The sequence below is a fragment of the Silene latifolia genome, chromosome 1, assembly GCF_048544455.1.
Source record: "Silene latifolia isolate original U9 population chromosome 1, ASM4854445v1, whole genome shotgun sequence".
Taxonomy (NCBI): domain Eukaryota; kingdom Viridiplantae; phylum Streptophyta; class Magnoliopsida; order Caryophyllales; family Caryophyllaceae; genus Silene; species Silene latifolia.
Genome location: NC_133526.1, coordinates 183,712,419 through 183,736,516, shown reverse-complemented (window position 1 = coordinate 183,736,516; position 24,098 = coordinate 183,712,419). Strand labels below are relative to the sequence as shown.

At 36.8% G+C, this 24,098-nt stretch overlaps 1 protein-coding gene and 2 long non-coding RNA genes across 3 annotated transcripts; all 3 read right to left on the bottom strand.

Moving 5' to 3' along the window:
- Nucleotides 1-1,492: 1,492 nt before the first annotated feature.
- LOC141613212 (uncharacterized) lies at nucleotides 1,493-4,423 on the bottom strand. The gene is made up of 2 exons (XR_012529231.1): nucleotides 3,987-4,423; nucleotides 1,493-1,696 (listed from the first exon to the last, which is right to left on the bottom strand). It is a non-coding gene; the product is annotated as an uncharacterized LOC141613212 (long non-coding RNA).
- A 6,730-nt stretch (nucleotides 4,424-11,153) lies between these two features.
- On the bottom strand, nucleotides 11,154-12,179 carry LOC141614112 (uncharacterized). Its single transcript, XR_012529313.1, has 2 exons — nucleotides 11,834-12,179; nucleotides 11,154-11,462 (listed from the first exon to the last, which is right to left on the bottom strand). It is a non-coding gene; the product is annotated as an uncharacterized LOC141614112 (long non-coding RNA).
- A 287-nt stretch (nucleotides 12,180-12,466) lies between these two features.
- LOC141613206 (DNA-dependent metalloprotease WSS1-like) lies at nucleotides 12,467-16,027 on the bottom strand. Its single transcript, XM_074431947.1, has 5 exons — nucleotides 15,840-16,027; nucleotides 14,712-14,895; nucleotides 14,431-14,626; nucleotides 13,668-14,156; nucleotides 12,467-12,987 (listed from the first exon to the last, which is right to left on the bottom strand). The coding sequence occupies exons 2-5, from the start codon at nucleotides 14,870-14,872 to the stop codon at nucleotides 12,796-12,798; spliced, it is 1,038 nt and encodes a 345-aa protein (XP_074288048.1). The 5' UTR covers nucleotides 14,873-14,895; nucleotides 15,840-16,027; the 3' UTR covers nucleotides 12,467-12,795.
- Between the last annotated feature and the right edge of the window lie 8,071 nt (nucleotides 16,028-24,098).

Genomic DNA, 24,098 nt, shown 5'->3' with positions numbered 1-24,098 from the left:
TTAGAAAGAGAAAAATAGAGAATTTGTTGTTTGTTCAAGGGTAAGGTATGGAAAAGTTGTGGCAAAAAATCAATAAAAGAGTAAAACTTGTACATGAATGAGCAATGATAAAGAAGTTAAAGATAAAGAGAGAAGATAGAATGGCAGATAGGGATGTCAGTGGGGCGGATTTTGGCGGGTCTCGCCCCGCACCCGCCCCACTTGGAGCGGGCGCGGGTAATGATTTGACGGGTCATGGGGCGGGGATGGGTTTCAAAAGTATCATTCGTCGCGGTCTTGGGGCAGGGATGGGTATCACATGAAACCCGCCCCATACCCACCCCGCCCCACACTCACCCCGCCCGCCCCGCTCCGCATGTCCCCGCTCCGCTTATACCCGCCTCACTCATCTCCAAATCACCAACCCACCTATAATAAGTAGTAGTAATTATACTATAATAATAAAAGAAAATTATAACAAGAGGATAAAAAGCCCAAACTAATGATACTTGGTAAGAATGCTAACGGAGCTTTAGATGATTTGAGGGAACAATGAGTGAAGCTCTGTTAATTTGATCAAGCAGCTTTGTTTACTTTGGACATGCGTTTCATTGTTTGTAAAACTCTTTCATGGTTTGAAAAACTTGTGTACTAGTTAATTGAAGGGTTATTTCATAACAATAATCCATCCTATTGGTGTTTTGCAATAATTACTCTATCCTATCAATAATCCCAATTAAATCCAACCTAAGCACCATACCTTCTAATAACGAACCAGATGATATTTTTTTGAAGTTTATGTTGGAAGATTTGATAGTTTTTGGACAACCTAGCTGGTATATGTGAAGTTTATGTGTAATATTTTCAAGTGATGAATCAAGAACTTGGTTTATTTGATACACATAAACATCACAAAATATCAGCTGGTTCATTATTAGAAGGTATGGTGTTTAGGTTGGATTTAATTGGGATTATTTATAGAATGGAGTGATTCTTGCAGACCACCAATAAGATGGATTATTGTTATGAAATAACCCTTAATTGAATGTATATTTTGCGAAAACTTATTTGTATAAGTAGTACGACTAGTATATTTTAGATTTTAGATTTATATTTTTAAAAATTGTTTATGAGGAGATAGGTAATTTGGCGGGTCAACGGGTCCCCGCAGGACGGGGACGGGTTTAAAAAGTTCAACCCGCCGCGGGTCGCGGGGCGGGTGTGGGTACGCATTATAGACTCGCGGGTGCGGGTTACCCCTCCTCCGCACCCACCCTGCCCCATTGACATCCCTAATGGCAGAGAAGGGTTGGTAAAAGAGATGAAAAAAGGTCGACAACGCAAGTAAAAAGTACGTTATATTGATAGGTTACACTGTCTATTCTACGGGATCAACCATCTGTAATACATCGTCACACCATATTGTATGGGACAACCGGACAGGAGTGATTCGCTTTATAAGGTGAATTCCATATTTTGGTATGGTTACGCTGTGTCTATGATGCCTCGTATGTTAGAATAGGAAAATCCGAGCAACAGTAGAGAGAGATTCAAATGATAATTCGAATTTTTACACAATTGTTACAATCAACAGAAATCTCAAGAGATTATTTGGTTCATAATGTATGAGATAGCAGATAGTACATCCATTAATTCAAATCCGAGAGTAAATGAAAAAACCAGTGTCGGCATCTCATACAACTTTGCAAACTTCAACCTGCATCCATAAAACAGTAGTAAAACTGGTAAGGTCCATATCTAACATAGTCACGCTATTTCATGGACAAACTGAATTCCGAACAGACTCAAAACACAGGAACTTCTGGGTGGATAAACTACCATAGTCCGTAGATGTTATATGCAAAGTCCGCCAAGAAAACTTCCTTGGCACAATCAGAGACAATGCAAGTGGGTTTACCATCTCAACTGGAAAAGAATGTCTACTTGTAATGAGTGAACCATTTACATACAGCAAAGCACCGAAAACTTTAATAATGCGACCCAAAATAGAGATAACATAATGTTCATTGTTCAACATATGAAGTAAGAACCACAAACCCTTATGTGCCAACTAAGACTCAAACACAACAGCCTACCACACTGCACAATTGCGACATGCATATGAAATCACGACTACTGATTAAGACAGTAGTATAAAGTTGAGACTCCTTATGGAGTAGTATTTTCCACACAAACAAATAAGTCGGAAGGAAATTGGCTTTCAAGCTTACACTGTATTTGGACAACAATTTAGAACAGAAGAGAAGAGAGGAACGAATCTAAGACTCTAAGAGGGAGGAGACATGAAGAAAAGGAGAGGGGATAATCTCTGAAGAGTTTGGATAGCAAATATAAGGGAGGAACACCAGGAAAATATAGATAAGGGGAAAGAGAAGAACTAAAGGGTGTGAGATGAGGGAAGTAGTGTACAATTAGAGACAGTAAAAAGTAAACATTTTGCCAAAAAAATTACCCCAAATCTGAAAGGATTAAAGCTTGTTGGAAGATAGAAGAAATTTATGACCCAACAGAGAAGGGACAAAGTAGGGGAGGGAAGAGTACGAGGCGAGCAAGGAGAGGAGAGAAAGAGGTGAAGATGAAAGTATGACTAGCAAAAGGTCACCGATTTCCTCCCAAAACATTCCAACTCTAAAAGCATTGGGCTTGTTTCCTTCCCTACCCCTATCAAACAGCAATCCAAACAAGAGCTGAAGAGATTTAGGACTTTCCCCTCCTTTTTACTTCTCGATAAACACGTATTCGGAAAGCCTCTATATCCCAACGTGTTAGTGTGTTACTCATTCTCACTAAGAATGGTCATGAATCAAAGCTATACTCTGTATATGATCAGCTTGAACAAGAACCGGACCAACAAAGCAACAAAACGTGTTTGATCTCACAGTCACACACAACCATAGACATACACGATGTTATTATTTCAAACAAACAATTTTAAAATTGAATGCAGTAACTAATCAAAACAAAATTAACCAACTTACAATCTTATAGAAATACAAAGATTCAAAGAAAAATATCAGTAATATCAAGATGCAACCATACAATAAAGCACCATGAAAATTGTGGGAACAAAGAGTTTTTTTTATTACAATCACCATTTCTTTTCCTTTTCCCATGTAGCCAAAAATTTACTCCCTCCCACCAATCATTTATTTACCTTTGATTAAAATAACTCTCACAGAGAATAAAAAAGGTAAACAAATGAACGGGACGAAGGGAGTATTATTCTGGCTACGACGAACTAAAGTAAAACCAATAGCTGTGGTTCAATATATTTTGAAGAATTTCCTATGTTTCATCCGATTATATATACTTTTGAAAGTCTTCCTCCTATATTTTGAAGAACATATAAAATCAACTGCAACAGATGAAGTAACAATAATCCAATACAATTCTCGATGCAAATTTCATTTTAGATCATTTCAAATTATCTGGAAACCACTTATATGCTCCACGTTGTTAACACGGTGTATAGCTGCGTACATCCTACCTTTACCCCACAATTTCTGGAGCCCCTCAGCCCACAACTAGGTACTGTGATTGTTATCGTTGACAATTTGAGGAGCAATTCGATAAACACCGAAAGTATCAAAACGGGTACTTTAGTAACTTTCCTCACTTATTGCCTTTACTCTCATCTCCTGTTATCTGTCCGTTCCCCTAATAGTGTAATCATCCAGAAATTTATGAATGAAAGCACCACATTTCTCTAATTTGTCTAATAGAACATTTCATTTATTTATTAAGGTCGCATATCAATTCTCGTAATTGAACAGTTGCATTGTCTAACCTTTTTCTATCCGTTCTTGTCTCGATCGCATCACATTATCCAACCCCAATCATTTGTTTACCTTTGATTAAAATACACCGGAATAAATAACTAAACAAATGATTAAGACGGAAGTACAAAATTCCCTTTCCGATTAAAATACCGCGAAATAAGGAAAAAATAAAATAAACAAATGATTAAGACGGAAGTATAAAATTACCCGACAGCGGCGGAAAAAGGAAGAACGATCAATGACCGGCAGCGGCGTGTTGCTGGTGAGCAAGATGACGACGTTCTTCAGGAAGAGCGACGAGGTAAGAGAAGATCATACCGCCATAGCAGACATGAAATAAAGGTTGCGGAGAATTAGTGACGATGTATTTAGCGTGGTAATTGTCAATACCTTTCGCCATGGACTCCTTCAAGAAGGTTAGGGTTAGATATGGCTTCACTTTTGTAGGGATGTCCTTCACCCTTACGCCTTTCAATTCGTTGATTATTGTTCTCATCGCCATTTTCGATAGATTTGGGGATTTTACGAGGTCTGAAACCCTAGGTTTTGATTTTGAAAGAGGGATGATCGTTGTGTGTTTTTGAGTTTGGTGATGTTCTGCAGTGGGAACACCCGACGACGTCGTTGTGGCTTTTTTTTTTTTTCGATAATTCACGCTGTACCCTCCCGTTTACACAAAATACCCAAATTTTTGATCCGAAAAACTTAAAGAGGTCATAACTTGTGTTTACGAACTCAAGAAAGTGAAGATTTTTTTTTTCAAATCGATCATCTTTCCGAGTACTACGATTTGAAAAAAAAAAGTTTGACGTGTTTGGAATTCGTGACCACTCAAAGTTTGTTCGGTCGAAAAAACTTTGACGCACAATAACTCCTAGTAGCGGAATCCAAATGCGACAATTTTTTTTTTCAAAATGTAGTTTTCGGAAAGATGAGCGATTTAGAAAAAAAAATTCGTCACTTTTGGAACTCGTAAACACGAGTTATGACCTCTTTAAGATTTCTGGATCAAAAATTTGGGTATTTTGTGCAAAATGGCAAACCTTAGGGGCACCGTGTGAATTATCCGTTTTTTTTTTTCCATATCCGTACCCGGTTTTTCTAGTGTGCGACTTTAAATTTGACACATACTTTAAAACTCCGTACTCGGTTTTTCTAAACTGCGACTTTAAATTTGACGCATACTTTAAAACTCATTATAAAGAAGGATTCACAGATTATCTAAGGAGAAATTAAAGTGTAAACTCTACTCTATATATTTTAAGGGCATACGCTACATCAAAGAAATCAAAGAAATCGTTATCCATGAAATTCTTTTTCGGATTCCCTTAAAAAAGAAGAAATGTTCTTTAACCAAACTCATTAATTCGGACAAATTTGTTTGACCTACAATTGCCACATCCAAAGTAAGCTTTAGGAAATCTCCCACTTCATTGTGCATAATTCACACTAAAACTTTTCTTTCTACTAAAAAAAAGGGGGACCATTATCGGAGATTACAAGCCTATGGTACAATTAAGTTCCCACGTAGCTGCTCAAGACCCTCCTATCCATGGAGTTCTTGAGCAGCTCAAGACCGCATTTAATTGTAGGCGGTATCACTATTACGAAAACAATGAACGGTAAAACTTACAGAACCAGCAGAGATAGAAGTCGTGGCGTGATAAGAATCACTGCCCTAAAGTTGAATTTGCCCCGCTCGATACACACGGCCTCTTGGCAACCAACCCCCAGGGTTACACGACTTCCGAGACTAAGGTGTACGACAAAGACTCGGATTGAGGGGTTACACGACTTCCGAGACTAAGGTGTACGACAAAGACTCGGATTGAGGAGTAGTAACAGAACGTTGCCCAAAATCAGCTATGGAATTATAGTGTAGAGAGAGACAGATAGCCCAGAGCCCAGAGCCCGTGCCCGTGCCCGGCCCGGCGTGGCGTGGCGCGCGCGTGTGTGTGGCTGTACGGGCCCTTTACCACTACATATCTAGTAGTCCAATACAAAAGATCACTTATAAACTATAACACTCCAACATATTTTATCAATGTGGGATTCTTTTGAAGCAGAACTAAGTAATATTTCCAACAATCCCCCACATGATTCAAAAGAAGAAGAAGAAGAGAAATAGTTGATTAGGGCAACGGAACGTAAGTCTTAAGATGACAATGTTCCTGAGGAATTGAATTGTCACCCAGTGCATACAATTACCCTCGCTATGTACCGTATTGAGTTGCTCTCGGCATTGGACTCTCCACGGTGGTTTGTAACGGATAACTGCGCACAAACCTGCATTCAAATCTGTGTTCGTCATCGCGAAATGTCATAAAAGGTGCCCCTCACATGCCTGGGTTCTCGTGAACGCTCTATAGGTCTTAAAGCCTAAAGACCTCATAGGGGGTAGGACATTTCCCCCACATTCACATAGGTAAGTCCATCAGATTTGACTGTCACAAACCATCCTTAAACAAGGACTATGGACTTATTAAGAGCTTAGCTCAACCTTCCTCACTTGACAAAAATAACACAATATAAAAGAATACTACATCACTTTTATTAAAATGGAATGGTAGTAGTATTAAAACATGAGATCCTCGTGACTTCGTTTGACCCATTGAACTTCGTAAACCCAAGTGGGGGAGCCCCGTCACGATTCACTCCCAATAGGCTTTAAACCCATTCTTCGTGCTGACTCCAGCACTAATTTTCTGCAGAGGCCTTTCGTGAGAGGATCCGCAATATTCCTCTCCGATTTTACATAATCCAGTGATATCACATTATTTTTGATCAGATTCCTCACTATAGCATGTCTCAAGCGTATATGCCTCCTCTTTCCGTTGTAAGCTTGATTGCCTGCCACACCAATGGCTGCTTGAGAATCGCAATGCATTGAAACTGATGGAGCTGGTCTCCCCCACAATGGAATGTCTGCTAACAGGTTCCTTAGCCACTCGGCTTCCTGACCTGCCAATTCTAAAGCAATAAACTCAGATTCCATTGTTGATTTTGCAATACAACTCTGTTTAGAAGATTTCCAAGAGATAGCACCACTAGCCAAAGTAAACACATATCCACTAGTAGAATGAATCTCATCATTATCAGACACCCAATTAGTATCACAATATCCTTCTAAAACATATGGTGATTTGGAATAGTGCAAACCCCAATCCATTGTTCCCCTAAGATATTTTAGAAGTCGATATAAAGCATTCTCGTGTGACTGATTTGGACTATGTGTATACCTGCTAAGACGACTTACCGTATAAGCAATGTCTGGTCTTGTATAATTCATTAAAAACATGACACTGCCAATTATCTTAGCATATTCTTCTTGGTTCACACTAACACCCTCATTCTTTTTTAGGTGTATACTAGGATCATATGGGGTTTTGACTGGTGCACAATCAAAACAGTCAAATCTTTTAAGAATTTTCTCAACATAATGTGACTGATCCAGACTCAAACCCCATTTGGTCCTAGAAATTTTTATACCAAGAATAACATTGGCTTCACCTAGGTCTTTCATGTCAAAACGAGAGCTTAAGAAGGCTTTGGTGTCATTGATAACTTTCATATTAGTCCCAAAAATGAGCATGTCATCAACATACAGACACACAATGACACAACCATCTTTGTCACTTTTAGCATATACGCAGGCATCCGAATCATTTACATGAAAACCATAAGATGTAATAGTTTGATGAAATTTGTCATACCATTGCTTCGGAGCTTGCTTTAGACCATATAATGATCTAACCAGTTTACATACCTTGTCTTCTTGTCCTGAAATTACACAACCCTCTGGTTGCTTCATGTATATTTCTTCGTTCAAGTCTCCGTTCAAAAAAGTTGTCTTAACGTCCATTTGATGCACAAATAGATCATGTATAGAAGCTAGTGCAATTAAAGCCCTAATAGTAGCAACTTTAGTAACAAGAGAGTAAGTGTCAAAGAAGTCCAAACCTTTGGTTTGTCGATTACCACATACAACCAATCTAGCTTTATATTTGTCGATAGATCCATCGGGGTTGAGTTTCTTCTTGAACACCCATTTGTTGCTTAGAGGTTTACACCCTCTAGGCAGATCGGTGAGAATCCAAGTGTTATTACCTTTGATGGAATCTATCTCACTTTGTTGATAGCTTCCGGCCAAAGTAGAATCGATGGAGTTCATGGCCTCCTTGTAAGTTCTCGGATCATTTTCTAGAACATAGGCACGAATGTCCTCCTCATCAAGAAATTCTTTTTCTGCCAAACTTGTCTCAGAAGTCTGGGCCAAAATCTTTTGCTATTCTAGCCCTCTTGCTTCTTCTAGGTTCACCATCGATCCGCATTAGTTACTTGCACTAGTAGAAGCATTATCAACATTATTGGAAACAAGTGGTAAACAAGGTTCAAGGTTAGTTTTCATCGGAAAAATATTCTCAAAAAATACAACATCTCTAGATTCTTTAATAGAACCAAAACCTGAACCATCCTTTAGAATAAACCTGTAGGCCGCGCTGTTAAAAGCATAACCAATGAATATACCGTCGATTGTTTTTGGTCCAATTTTGCTTCTTTGGCATGCAGGTATTCCAATTTTTCCCAAGCACCCCCACACTTTGAGGTAGTTAAGATTAAGCTTGTGGCCTTTCCAGAGCTCATAAGGAGTAGTTTCCAATTTTTTGTGTGGAACTCTGTTAAGTACAAAACAAGCACAAAGAATGGCCTCGCCCCACATGTTAGTAGGCATACCAGAACTAATAAGCATAGCATTCATCATGTCTTTCAAAGATCGATTTTTTCTTTCGGCTATTCCGTTTTGTTGAGGTGTGAATGGGGCGGTGATCTCATGGATAATGCCATTTTCTTCACAATATTTTTTAAGTGGATAACCCTCATATTCACCGCCCCTATCAGACCTAACACGTTTGATTTTAAGGTCTAATTGATTCTCAACTTCAGCTTTATAGATCATGAATTTTTGCTCTGCTTCATCTTTTGTACTTAACAAATACACTTTTGTATATCTAGAAAAATCATCTACAAAGGTGATATAGTAACGCTTACCTCCTCGGCTCATTGTGTTTAAAATCCCCAAGTCCGAATGGATTAATTCAAGAAGAGTCGAGGCACGATGGACTTGTTTATTAAACGGTGTCCTGGAATGTTTAGCCTCTACACATATCTCACATTTGTCAAAAGCCGTATTACTAAAGCCATGTATAAGGTCAAGATGTTTCAATTTTTTAACATAATCAACATTTATATGACCTAATCTAGCATGCCATAAAGTAATAGACTCGTGAAAGATAAACAAGTGGTGGAGTTTTTATTAATAGTCACCACATCGAGCACAAAAAGCCCGCCATTACAAAAACCTTTTCCAACAAAATTATTGTTTCTAGTGAGTACAAGTTTGTCGGATTCAAAAGTGAGTTTTATACCGGCCTTGTTAAGTAAAGACCACAAATAAGGTTCCTACGAATTTCGGAACGTGAAGAACATTATTAAGTTCAAGAATTTTACCTAAAGTTAGCTTCATTTGTACCTTTCCCTTACCAATAACGCGTGTAGTGCTAGAATTGCCCATGAACACGCATTGTCCGTTAGTTTCTGGCACATATTCTTTGAACGCTTCTTTGTCACAACATATGTGACTCGTAGCTCCGTGTCCAAAACCCATTCTCGTGATGTTGCTTACCGCAGATTTACCTCGGATACAACGGCAAAAATGACTTCATCCTGTTTCGGTGAGATGAACTTGATGCTTGTTTTTTGACTTTCCTTGGGATCCTTGCGATGAATTTTGCGGAATGACCCGTTTCACCACAAGTGAAGCATTCTCCTTTGAACGGCCTTTTGGGTTTAAAATCTGTTTGCTTTTTCACTCCGTGGATCTGGTTTGGTCCCTTGTTGTTGTGGTTGTTGTTGTTATTACGTCTAGGACCCTTGTTGCGATTTTTTGTCTCAACAAGATTGGCATTGGAAGAGGAATGATCAACTTGTTTACCTCTTAACTGGATTCGATTTTGCTCTTCAATCTTGATGTGTGACACTAACTCAAGAAGAGTGAAATCCTTTTGTTTGTGTTTCATAGAGTGCACATAATTCTGCCAAGACAAAGGAAGTTTCTCGAGTAGACAATTAGCTTGAAAAGTTTCACATATTTTCATACCCTCCGCGATAATATCAGCACATAAAGTCTCATACTCATGAATTTGATCTAACACAGGTTTATCATCAGTTATACGGAAATTTAACCATCTATTGCAAGCGTATTTTTTAGTGCCAAAATCATCTGTTCCATATTTTGTTTTATGAGCGTCCCAGATATCTTTAGCGGTTTCAAGCTTGCTATATATTAAAAATAAAGGTTCCGTCATATAGTGCAGTAAAATGCCACGACAAGTTTTACTATCTGCAGGAAAATCCCGTTCACTGTTTTCTGGTGCTTCAGTTTTGGTTAAAGTATAATCTATCTTTAACTGGCTTAAAAGAAAATCAAGTTTTTCTGACCAAATCCTATAGTTTTTACCATCAAGTAAATCCAATTTTGACATATCAGGGATAAAAACTGTAGGCATAAGAGTCGGATTAAAAGAAGCTGCAGAAATTGGCATAGCCATATCGCCTACGATAAAATTTTTAACGAGCAAGTAAATTTTTTTTTTTTTAAAATTCAACTTTAGACTGTAGCGCGGTATCACTATTACGAAAACAATGAACGGTAAAACTTACAGAACCAGCAGAGATAGAAGTCGTGGCGTGATAAGAATCACTGCCCTAAAGTTGAATTTGCCCCGCTCGATACACACGGCCTCTTGGCAACCAACCCCCAGGGTTACACGACTTCCGAGCCTAAGGTGTACGACAAAGACTCGGATTGAGGAGTAGTAACAGAACGTTGCCCAAAATCAGCTATGGAATTATAGTGTAGAGAGAGACAGATAGAGAGAAGAGAGAAATGTAGTGTTGTGTTGTGTGTTCTGAAAGGTAGAGAACAGAAACCATCATAAATTGTCTCGTAAATAGGTTTTAGAAGACTGTAAAATCAGTTTTGTAAAACACAAAATCAGTATAGAAGACTGCACTTTCAGTCTACGGAAAACGCAACATTTCTCTAAAAGACTGAGTAATCAGTTTCGGAAATTGTGCAAAAATATTATAGAGTATAATAAGTGATCGTATTTCCAAAAACGGCCTACGGCTCGCACCGCAGGTGCCGTGCCCGTGCCCGGCGCGGCGTGGCGCGCACACGCATGTGTGGCTGTATGGGCCCTTTACCACTACATATCTAGTAGTTCAATACAAAAGATCACTTATAAACTATAACACTCCAACATATTTTATCAATGTGGGATTCTTTTGAAGCAGAACTAAGTAATATTTCCAACATTAATCACCTCTAACGTCTCATCATTTACACTCTAAAATTTGTAACTACATAACTAACTATTCATCCGGAATGGAACATCCATTTGAAAACAACCCTATTCAACAGGTAAAATCGCAATTATTTATCCACCTTTTTTCGATAATTTTAATGACTTTTGACCCACGACTTCACGAGCATTGGCATGGTAAACATAATCAAAGAGTTAAAACAATGAGTGATCTAGGCTCTAGCTTTGATGGAGTTTAGATGTAGAGTTGATGTTCCAGGAGTAGCAAATACAGCATTTGAGTACAAACCACTCCAGCCTGCAATGTCAACATTGATACGTATACTGTCAGTTGATGTAATCTATAAGCCGACATATTAATTAGGAGTTAGACGTTAGTCAATACAGCTTTTATGGATGACGAAACAAAATGACTCCTTAAACTGCTTACGCTTCCTATATATGATTTGACGTCTAGTTTAAGCTACATATCATGTTGTGAATATCATTGCAGCACTATAAAGCCATTTGATAAGCAGTTTGACTGTTAGTTGTCTAACTGAGTTTCTTAAACTACCAGGGATCATGGTTCTCCACTCCATTTATAACCTACCAGTCAAACTTGGTTTATCTATTGTCTGCAAACTGAAATCTAGACTTATAGGAAGAGATCAGAAGTAACGAACTTACAGTTCTTTAAGACAAGAAGTGCGTTCAAAATCCGAATCATATGCAGGCTGAATCCGATCCAGGGAGAAGCTTGATGGGGCGGATAGACTTCTTCGGTCAGAGAACTTGTAAGCATGCATCAGAGAGAGGCTCTCAGCTGACGAGTGGGAGGAACCAGATGGTGAGACCGGGGGTGATAGCGATGGTGATTGAGAGAAAGAGTAATTCTCATTATCAGGCCCTCTGCTGATAGGAAGTGGCGATGGGTGATGCCGTGGCAGCCGTCGCAGTGGCGTTGGCGGTGATTCTGATCCTTCTGCTTCCTCGGCATTCATAACTGACTCCCCTCTCTCAGCTATCACCTCCCTGCCCTTGTCTAAATTTTGAAGCTTATATACTTGGTCAGATGATGACATAAAGTACTTGGTAGTTTTGAGTAGTAGCTCTGTACCTAACAGTCTCTGCAAGTACAGTTACATCAGTATTTCTCTGGAATAATAATAAAGACGGAAAAAACAACAGCATGAGAAATTAATATTTCTTTGCTTTTCTGTTGGTGGTGATGTGGGTTTCTTCTACTTATGTCGAACATAAGTTCGGTTGGTGAAACAAGGGAACAGGGAGACGGTTAAAATTCTAAGGACCTGTAGCAACTTAGAAATTGACTGAATTATTTCCTCCAGTTAGATGCATTGCCTTCACAAATTTCACATATAAGAAAAGTCATGCAGATTGCATTACAAATTGGATAACAAAATGTTGAAAAAAATACAGCTTTGGTCATATACAATAATACAAATACAGTATTTACATTACTTCTGGTACAAAATCTACAGCGCTCAGTAACAGATATCTCCTCAAAATAAAAGTCGCCTTTCTTTGGTCTTTTGTCTATCGATCACAGCATTACACATATTATAGAACCAACCTATCAACACGTATCTTTGCACAAAATAGGAATCCATACACAAGGGATCCTTGAATCAAGTCCCGACGTGTGGCGTATAACCAGTAGTAGGAGGACCATATGAATATCTCCATTCCCCACAAGCTGAACATTTTTCTGACCCATTGCTGTTGATCAGGGTGCAGAATCTACATGACCAGTTTCTGAGCTGCAGTTCGACTTTCTCGATTCTTGGTGTTTCACATGCTTCACATGTTAAAGCTAATGGCTGTCAATGGTTCAAAAGAATACTTGGATGAGTACATGTATAGTTGAAAGCTGAAATATGACTGATGAACTTTAAGCTTCAATCACAATGCAAAGATCACACACTCATATGAAACGTGAAACTACACAAATTTCAAGGCCAAGTCAAATTAGTTTCCTAAGAGTCTAAATCCCACTTTGGCCAAGGTCAGTAAGACATTACAAATTTTATTGAATAAGACCGTCTACGGCCCTTTGATTGGTTACACTCTCATTTTTTACTATCAATGCAGGAGGTTTTACACAATAATACTGAAGAGATTAAGCTCTACTAATGAAGGATGAAAGAGCTTCTAACCGATCAATGGGTCAAATTACTCAAATATGTAAATCATTGCCCCAATGCCTATAAAGAGGCTCCCGCTCAAAGCGGGATGAGGGGTCAGGCACATACACTCTTCTCTTTACAATAACAAAGAGTTTGTTTCCGAGTGACCTATAAACGAAGACAAGATTAACATTTACTACTTCACGGGAAAAAAGCGTGTGAGGGTTGTACGAGCCATTTTCATTAAGTCGATTACATCTCAAAGTCAAAGAATAATATATCTTTGAAGTTTGAACTTACTAATGGGCAAAGAAATACATAATAATTGTTGATTCATAAAATATTTGAGAAAGATACAAACGTGAGAAGTTTACCTTATTGATCAAAGTACAGGCATCACATTGCCAAGTCTCTTGAGTTCCTGTATTTTCATGGCTTTCCCAAGATGGCAAACTCGAAACAGGAGAAGATGGGTTGCCAATAGGGGAAGATGCGTTACCAGGCCAAGTAAAATCTTGTGTTTGCCAAGAATTGGTTGAAGATGATGCATTATCTGATTGGTTTTGGGTACCTCCCACAGATTTAGACCCACACCACATGTCATCATGTAATCTTCTTTCTGCAGCCATGGCAGCAGCTTGATTTGGACTTAGAGCAGCCTTAATACTACTGTCACCACCAAGGCGCCTAGGCCCTGACGGCAGCAAAGTTCCACGTTGTGCTCTTCTTTCAGCAGCTGCCAATGCATGTTGGCGGAGAAGTGGCAAAGGTGGTGGCTGTGAGAACCCACCTAACCGCCTTCCTGGTATATCAAACCCTCTACCGGCACCTGTAATTCCCTTTGCCATTAGTTCTTCACATTCCTACAAATGTACATGAAAAAATTCGGTATTAGCCATTCTATGGATTATAAAAAAGGCATCCTTTGTAGTCACAATGTCCCAGTAACTCAAAAAGTCAAGCTTTCAACGACACATGTGAGCAAATGAGAAATAAAAAAGGACAGCACTTTCAACGACTGTAATGAACGGAGTTCATAGGATTTCAGCTGTTCAGGAACAGTCCAGACGGTAGGTATCTTGACAGCAGATTATATAGTAAAATGTAGAAAAGAACAATAAGTAGCAGGTCACTAACCAATCTAAGCTCATCTAAGAGTTTGTAGAAATCAGTGTTATGTGGACCATGTTCATTGTGACACAGTTCATGAAGCATAGTATCGAGAATTTGCTCATAGGTAAAGAAATCCCATTGCCTTTCTTGCCTTCGCAATCTTAGCTTAATCTCGGCGCCTCCATCTATATTCAGTCCCATGAGAGCTGGATTTGAAGGGCTGTTATAGGCACATTAACAGCCTGATTAGGAGAACTTTCCAAGAGTAAACCTAAATTGAAAAAAAATTAAGCCCATAATCCTACCAAAACTCAGAGAGGAGCTGGACTTTCCATTTATGCTTGTACATGATTGGCTGCACCTGCTTTGCCACATCCTCCAAAATTTTCCGAGCCTCTTTTTCTCCGGCCATCTTGAGAGGCTTTATTGCCCATACTTTGTTAAGATCACTCAAGTCTTTATGCATGGCTTTGATGGTGATAAAAGAGTCTAGCATGTAAGTGACTAGATTTGTTAAGCATAACCAATTCGATATAATACATCTATGTATTCTCAATCATATCACAATACAAAGAAAAATTAGCCTTAATCAAAATGGCTTCCCAACACCTTGTTCAGAAGTATTAAATAGCGTCCCATTAGCGGTTAAAGATCGTATGTGACATGTCTCTACACTCTTACATTGCTTGGTAAGGCAACCTCTTTAGAAGCAACACCATGACAATAACATTGACAATGACAAGTTGACAACACAAAGCAACAAAACCTCTACTAGAATATGTCATCTTTCTCGGTCACAAAAACTTTTATGAGACGGTTTTACATGTTATACTGATACCAACCTATTAACGCAATAAAATTACACGAGGAATGAAGTAAGTCTTAAACGTGAAACCGTCTCATACTAGATTTGCCCTAACCAATAACCCTGCTAAGACATTACAACAAAGTAAACTCATATCAAAACTCCATAACCAATAACCCTGCTAACACATTCAGCAGTGAAGCTAATTATGATAAAATCACAGCACAAATTAAGTCATAACATTCTTAAATTCCCAAATCAAAATCAACTGATATGCCCATTTCATCAAAAAAATTCACTTTTTTTTAAAAAAAAAGGAACAAACTTTATACAGTACTTTATACCAAATAATTATTACTCCCTCCGTTCCAGTGATATGTTTACATTTCCTTTATTTACCCCTCACAAAATAAAAGAGGTGTAAACATATCACTGAAACAGAGGAAGTATATTTGATCAATCTTGGTTAAATTAGATAATCAATTCATCCTTTTTAGATGAAATTAAATAACCCAACAAATTTGTTGAAGTAATAACAAATAGGAGAAATCATGTATGTCAATTGCAGAAAAATAATAATTAATCAAAACCCAATTCAATTTTGAAGATAGAAAGAGGGGAAACATACCTGAATTATGCAAAAAGGGTAAAATTAGAGAGAAGACAGCAAGTGTAAGAGAATTCAAACAAGGAAAAAGAGTAAGAGAACTCTGGAGTGTATTATGTGGACTCTTTTACCGAGCCTTGCACAGCAAGTAACTACCAACTCCAACATTGGACCTCGAAAGGGGGAGCAAATTCTTGAATTCTTGAGGTGACAAATGACAATCAGGCGACCTAAAGGCTGTGTAATTAGGTTCACAGCAGAGGGGTTCAAGACTTCAAGGGAAAATAGGACCCCAAAATCTAAGCCCAATTTATAACATTAAATGAAAATGATTTTAGCCTTTATCCTTCTTGTGGACTACTCCTGTAAAGTCACTACTCTACACTCAACACATCTTTGTTTACCCAAAACACACGTGCATCCCCATTTCCCATCAATAGGCATATTTTTTTTTAAATTTATTTATTTAAGTGGGTCACAGAAAAGTATAATTTTTTACCTTTCTCAGTTCTCGGTTCTATTGTTATATCTCCATCTTTTAATTTCTTTTATGTATATTACTCTTTATATTAAATTATTAATTATTGTGTGAGACATTTTTATTCTATAAAAGACAAGATATTTATTACAAATAAACAAATATAAAGTATTGTATATTTTATAAAAGTGAATCGTCTCATGATATGAATTATGAAACGGTCTTATTTATATAATTTGTGTTTTAAGTATATACCTAAAATAAATCATAGCATTTTTTTTTCATATATATTAACCTTTCCTTTTTTTCTCAAATTTTTATTTTTAATAGTTTTCGTTTAGGATCTCAAGTAAATGACAATTAATTGTTTTGGGGCCTCACCCTAAGAATCGGAACAAGGCCTCCCGAATTCACCGGCCGCCCCTGATGACAATAATTGACTGGACCTAGAAATACTATAATTGTCGTCTATATGTACTATGTAGACAAAGACAGTAAGACACCATTCTTTCTAACTTTTTAGAATGGAAATGAACTGAACTGAATTGAATTGATTAAAGTTAAATTGAATTACATAATTTAATGGAGTTAAATTGAACTATAATAATAATAATAATAATAATAATAATAATAATAATAATTTTAAAAAATTAATAATAATAATTAATATTATAAAAAATAATTAATTATAATTGTAATATAATAATATTGAAAGTAATAATATTAATATAAATAATTATAATAATGGTAGTAATAATAAGAATGACTACTATATTGTTAGTATAAGAAGAAGAAGAACATTAGTAATAATAATATTATTAATAATCCCCTATTTACTAAATGAATAGGTGATTCTACGTTTTTTTCCGCCTAACTATATTAACTTCTAATTGGGCCTTTAATTTTACATTCTACTAAACACACCAGGCCAAATCTGCAAGCTCAAAAAATATAGCATAAAAAATATAATGTAAAAAATCATTACCAAAATTAACCCACACAATCATCAATCATTGCTATAATTAAATTATTTTATACCCTATCTAATAAGAGAATATGTGAACTCGCAAATTTTTCCTCCAAAAAGTATTTTTAAAATAAGGAAGCTATTGATAATTTAATTGTATTCATTAAATAAGAAAATTATTAATAATAATAATAATAATAATGTATTTTAATATATAATTTTTTTCATTAAAAATTATCTTTTCATCAAATTTATAATTTTCATTAAACTCTAAATTATAGTATTTTAATTAAAATATAAATAATATAAAATTATAAACTTTTAAATATTTTATTGATGCTATTATTTGAGAATGACTTGACTCATACCATGTATAAAACAAAACTATAAATCGTTTTGATTACTTTCATCACAAAAAAAAAATTGGAATCATTAGTTTTGTGATATAAAAAATACTTTTAAAAAAATACATTTCAGCACATTACTCAACAATCTTAGATTAAATTTTCAGTTTTAATTGTTTTTTTCTCAAAACAAAATACAATGACGAGAAAAATGAACAATTAATAAGATAACACTATTATTTTACAGTTCAATTTTACTCGGAGTTTAATTTTACTCATTTTTCTTGAATAACTTACAGTTCAATAATGATGTGAAATAAAAAAATTAATAAAGTGTTAATTTAGCATGATTAAGTATAATATAAAAATAAAAACTCTATAAATACCGCGCATTCATTGAGCGAGATCAAAACTATTAAATATACTAATTTGACTTATTCGCTAGGTAGCCACCACAAACCATAAATCGTAATTAGGTGCAAGAATGGAGCACCAATTTTGCTATATTGTTGTTCAAAGCCTAGCTTGTGTATCATTCTAATTTGAGTGATTAGGTAACCACCACGAACCACCATCAATCCTAATTTAATTAATTAAATAAATAAAAATCAATAAACCCAAATTTCATCTTTAACAAACAAATAAAATTTGATTGATTAATTAAACTCAACAAATAATATTAATAATTGATAAACAATTATATTACTTTATAGGTATCCATCTTTTAAGTAATTTGAGCAATTAGATTAAGTTTTAGGAAAAATGTTGATTTAAGAGTTCATTTGGTCTGACTTTGGGTGAAAAGGGTACAAAATGGAACGTTTATGAAAATGTGTGGGCAAAAGTAAAGTTCGTATATGAAAAAAAAATTATGTATTAATAGTAAAATAATAAGATTAACAATAGTAATATTATTAAGAATAATAGTATTAAAGTAATAGTAACAATGTTATTAATAATATTATTATTAATTAATATTAATTTTCATGTTAATAATAATATTAGTAATTATATTAATATCAATATTATTGATTTTAACAATCATAATATTCATTATAATAACAATAATAAGGATGATTAATTAATAATAAATCAATATTAAAAATATTAATATAATAATATTAATAAATAGTAATTGTATTAATAAAACTATTATGTTTAAGATGAATATAATTGAAATGGGTTGAACTTAATGGAGCTGAACTGAACTGAATGAAGTTGAGTTGAGTTGAATTGAGCTGAGCTGAGCTGAATTGAGCTGAACTAAACTAAACTAAACTAAACTGAATAGAGCTAAGTTGAACTTAAATAAGCTGAAAATAAGTCAAAAAGAACAGGGCCAAAGTTGAGTTATGATTTCGATTTGTGATTCGTTCATGTAATTGGGTTCATATGGATAGGGCACGAATTTTTTTTTTTTTTAATTAAACGACCCAAAGGGGTTTAAGAAATAATATTATCAGAAACAGCACGAACTACATCAGAGATTTCCAATGGAACGGACTCCAACCATCTACGAGTACCTAGCGACCATGGTCTCAAATAAGCAAGCTCATGAGCGACCTTATTAGAGTTTCTACGAACCCAAGTAAAAGTAACACTGTCGAAAAAATTACAAATAGCATAAATGTCATTATAAATTAAATAAATACTATTACGCTCCTTCATTGCTGCTATAGATCATGGATAACATTCAAACAATTACCTTCCAAGATAACTCTTAAGTTATTCACCCGTCGTGTCTCTTTTAGTCCATGCAATATTGCAGCCGCTTCAGCTTCTGCTGGCTCCATCTCTACCGACCCCTGCTCCACCGCACACCATTCAATCTGTCCCCTATCATTTCGACACATCGCACCCATCCCGACTCCCACTCCGGCTATTACAGCAGCGTCAACATTCACCTTCATCACCTCTCTCTCCGACCTCCTTCAGCCCCCGCCTTCATTCACCACCCCACAGACCATCCCAACATCAGTCAAACTCCCACTCTCTGCCATTTCGCATACTAAATCCCTCACCTTTTTTACTACTAAATTCGCCCTCCATTCTCCATCTTCAAAAATAGCCTTGTTCTTCCTTTACCAAATAGCCCAGCAACCAGTCATGAACTTCACTCGCTCTTGTATTTAGGGGTGAGCAAAACTGGATATCCGATATGGTTTTGGAAACCGTATCGGATATCCGGTTTTTTAAATCTCATTTTCTAGTATCCTTATCTGATACGGTTTTCCCGTATATACAGAAACCGTATATCCGGAAATCGTATATCCGATATCCGGTTTTCAGCCTAACTTATGTAATTTAATAAAAAAAATCTTTTTTATGTGTTATTGATAGTTTTTTTAGTAACTTTAAAGTGTTTTAAAAAGTTATAAGTGTAAGTAATTTATAAAGTTTAATACTAATAAGGTTTAATTACCAACATATTGGATATTTTGTGATTTAAGTATATATTTTAATATTTTATTCTAGAAAAAAGGCAACCGTATCGGATACCGTATATCCGGTTTCATATTTTGCCGATCCTTATCCGATACGGTTTTTAAAGAACCGTATCGGATATCCGGAAATTCGTATCAGATATCCGGAAATCCGTATAATTAAATTCGTATAGCGTATCGGATATGTATAATAAAACCGTATTGTATAATTTTGTTCAGCCCTAGTTGTATCCTCATCTCTCTCAGGGCTACTTCCGCCCAATCCCGAACCCTCGCAAAGCCAGAACATGACGGTAAATCAAGCTCCAGCACATCCTAGACACCACCAACCCACCCGCACTCCCGAATAACATGTAAACAAGTATCCACACAATCCCCACACCATAGACACTCATTCCCAACTGAACTCATTTGCGTCGTAATATTTCCTCTAGTAGTAATGGCCTCATTACAAAGTTGCCAGAAAAACACTTTAATCCTTGATAGAACAGGAGCTCTCCAAAGCTGATGATGACAAGTCCTTCTTCGATCAAGTCTAGCAAATACAAAGTTGTGGAACTTAAGTATGACTTGATCTATCTGAAACTGTTTAGTTCAAAACAATTTATAAGGCATGATAAAATTATATTTCTGAATATCTTTGAAAGTATCTTTTCGAGCAATAACAGTTTTAAACAAGATATTCTTGTAGAATAGTCCTTCTTATTTGTTGAGAAATATACTGTAACACCCCCATACTCCAAGTGCCTTACCAGGACCACTCAGGTATAAGGATACTACCATCTCGGTTGCCCGAGGTACTGAATATCATTAGACAATAAAGAAACGTACTTTTAAAGTAATTATAGATTAGGTGATTACATGTTCAAACCAAAACTAATAAAAGGAATTACAAGGTTCTCATACGGTCTACAGCTAAAACTATCAAAGCTACTAGACTTCATCTGACACAGCGGAAGACTTCTAACTGCCACGTGATGACTCATCCCAGCTATCCCATACGCGTCATATCACACCTGCTCAATAACTGCTCACCACCCCCGAATGGATCACCACAGTTTTTAAAACATTTAAACGGGGTCAGTACTAATCACACAATTCAATACATATATCAACAATAAGATAAACAGACAAATTGAATCACACACACACACACACACACACACCACCAACTCCCATCGTCTCAATCTCGATCGTCCACCGGACCAGCCACGCCAGTGGGGGACCGCAGCCGTTCCCACCTAAGCCCCGCTCATCGTACGAGCGATAACCCTGTCCCATTAATGTGCACATCCCCTTTCGTGGCGGGTTCCACGAAGGGCGAAACTAGGGCGTGAGATCACTCCCGCAAGTGACCCCACTCAGCCGAGAACGCATCTCGAGAGCCATAGAAACCAATCACAATCACAATCACAATCACAATCACAATCACAATCATCATATTAAATAACTAACTACAGCACATCACCAATATCCCATTATGGGACTAATACTGAGTAGAAATCCTACCGGAAAGCACGACACGCAGACGGTATCTACAGCTGTATCAAAACGGCTCCTCTACGAATTCTCCTCCTACCATACAACACATAGACGCTACCATTCAAATACTACTCATAAAAACCCCCAATTCCTAAATTAGGGTTTCAACAATCTTAACAAAACATTATAGAAATTATATTAAAAGCTTACCCTCGACGCAAGGAATCCAACGACACGAACTACGATACGAACTGACCGTCTGAACTCCGGGAATTGTCAAGAACGCGATTAGGAAGAAGAACTAGTTGCTTTCTCTCTTAAACAGGTTTTAGGTTTTGTAAAAAGTGATTTAAAACAATTACGAATATGTTTAAATACCTTAATCGCGTAATTAACAAAACCCGAGAAAACTCCCCATAAAACCGGACACTCGATCGAGTACCCAAGGCACTCGATCGAGTACCCCCCTACTCGATCGAGTACCCCAGATACTCGATCGAGTACCCAACAGGTCAGAAACTATTTTATCTCGCAACCTACCCTTACTCGACAGAGTAAGGGCTACTCGATAGAGTACCCCAAGACTTATAAATACGGAGTATTACAGTCTTCCCTCCTTAAAAGGAACTTCGTCCCCGAAGTTCAACCCATACCTAAAAACAACCATACAGACTCGACCAAGACACAACAACTTAGCTAAGGACTCAAGAACTCGACCGAACATAGAACATGAACTCTAAACACCCACTCCACCAACTATGTTTACTTCCACAACATGACTTACTATACCGTATCTACCACATATATATCTCTCACGATACCAACTCCATACATAACCAACCACCATCCTCTAATGCTGCTAGCTCCATAATATCATCAACTATCAAATCCAATACTAAGACACTCATAGACATCAAACGGGATGTTACATTCTACCACCCTTAAAAGGAACTTCGTCCTCGAAGTTTACTCACACTCGTAACCTCATCATCCAACTGTCAACACTAGCGGGATATTCTCACACTCCTAACATCAAACTACTACAAGCACGTCCGTGACCTTTAACACTATCAACCACAACATATACAAATCCATATCTTATGCTACACCAACACTCTACTTCCAAATATACTACCATATGAACAACCATCAAAATCTCTTTTATCGCACCCTACTCCTCTTAAGATAAATGTTACGTCCTCGTAACCTACTAATACTATATCCTTAGTTATATCTTCTCATTATTCTCATCATCATCACATGTCATAGATAACCACCTATACTCTAAACACTCGCCATGCATGTATCCAAGGCTCTCTTACTTAAACAATTCTCATACTTCAATTCACTCGTCATACCACCTAACCTATACCTCAAAATCTTTATCTTAACCCAAAACTTCAACTTTTCCACATTACCGCAACATGACATACCTTTCTATATAAACTATATGAAACTCCCATCATCAAAAGCATAACTCACGATCCACACTTGTTACGTGCACTCATTCCAGATCCTCAAGTTCTTTCCTTCATTACCGCAAAACTTATACATAACTTAAAATGACACTAATTCCCCCAACACCCTACACTCACTGTCCCAACAAAAGATTATGAACTACCTGCCGCTTTCAGATCATTACAACACATGTTCCACGAATCATTTTCCATTACCATGTCTACCGATGTCTCATCTGAAAACAAGATCAAAATTACCGTAACAACCTCTCGCAACCGTGTCCCATCAACAGATTATCACTATCCCATGACAACAACGAAACATATACAACTCTATTTCACATCATACTCTACCTCATTCCCAACTTAACCTGGTAGAGAAAACATGAATAAGCAAGACAAATGTCTATCAGCACAAACTGACACTCGCAGAGAGCAACATCAAACAAAACAACAATCTATGTATAACTGGTATGTACTTTCGAAACCCGAATCATAATCATCCCGCCTACTCCACCACAACCGGTGACGGCATCACAACACCGCCACCAACAGCCACACCGTAGTGCGAAAATACCCGCATCACAGCACTATGTACCGTGCCCGGATCACCACCCGAGGCACCACAACCACACCGATAGACATCACAACTGCATACAATTCCCATAAATCCTGACTTAGCATAACTTCTCAGACAAGAAAAACTTACTCAAATCCACTTTATTAAATCACCACGCAACATATTATATGGATAAACAGATAAGCATCTCATGAACATCCTCTCTGCCATTTCCCGGAATACACATGTGTTATCAATACACATAAAATTATAACTAGCTATGTCAAATTAATCAAATTATTACCTTTTTGGATATCATTAAATTAAATTACCGTGTCCAACATATATATTACAGAACATTCATAAAACAACTTTATAATTATCACACCATACCACTTCTTGTGAGATCAGAACCTCACACAAACATTTACACATATCATAGACCCGTAATCACAACCAACTAGTCAATCCTGACCACGTAAGTTACCACTCGATAAAGGTTACCTGTCGCCCGAGTTTAACTCATATGCCCCTCATAACATATTCCCC

Bases quoted from the DNA above. Each gene is read 5' to 3' on its own strand.
- LOC141613206 (XM_074431947.1), bottom strand. From the start codon at position 14,872: ATGCATAAAGACTTGAGTGATCTTAACAAAGTATGGGCAATAAAGCCT. The intron at 14,157-14,430 runs GTTAGTGACCTG...GTACATTTGTAG, and splicing joins TCTTAGATGAGCTTAGATTG to GAATGTGAAGAACTAATGGC. The intron at 12,988-13,667 runs GTAAACTTCTCA...AACCATTGACAG, and splicing joins CCTGTACTTTGATCAATAAG to CCATTAGCTTTAACATGTGA.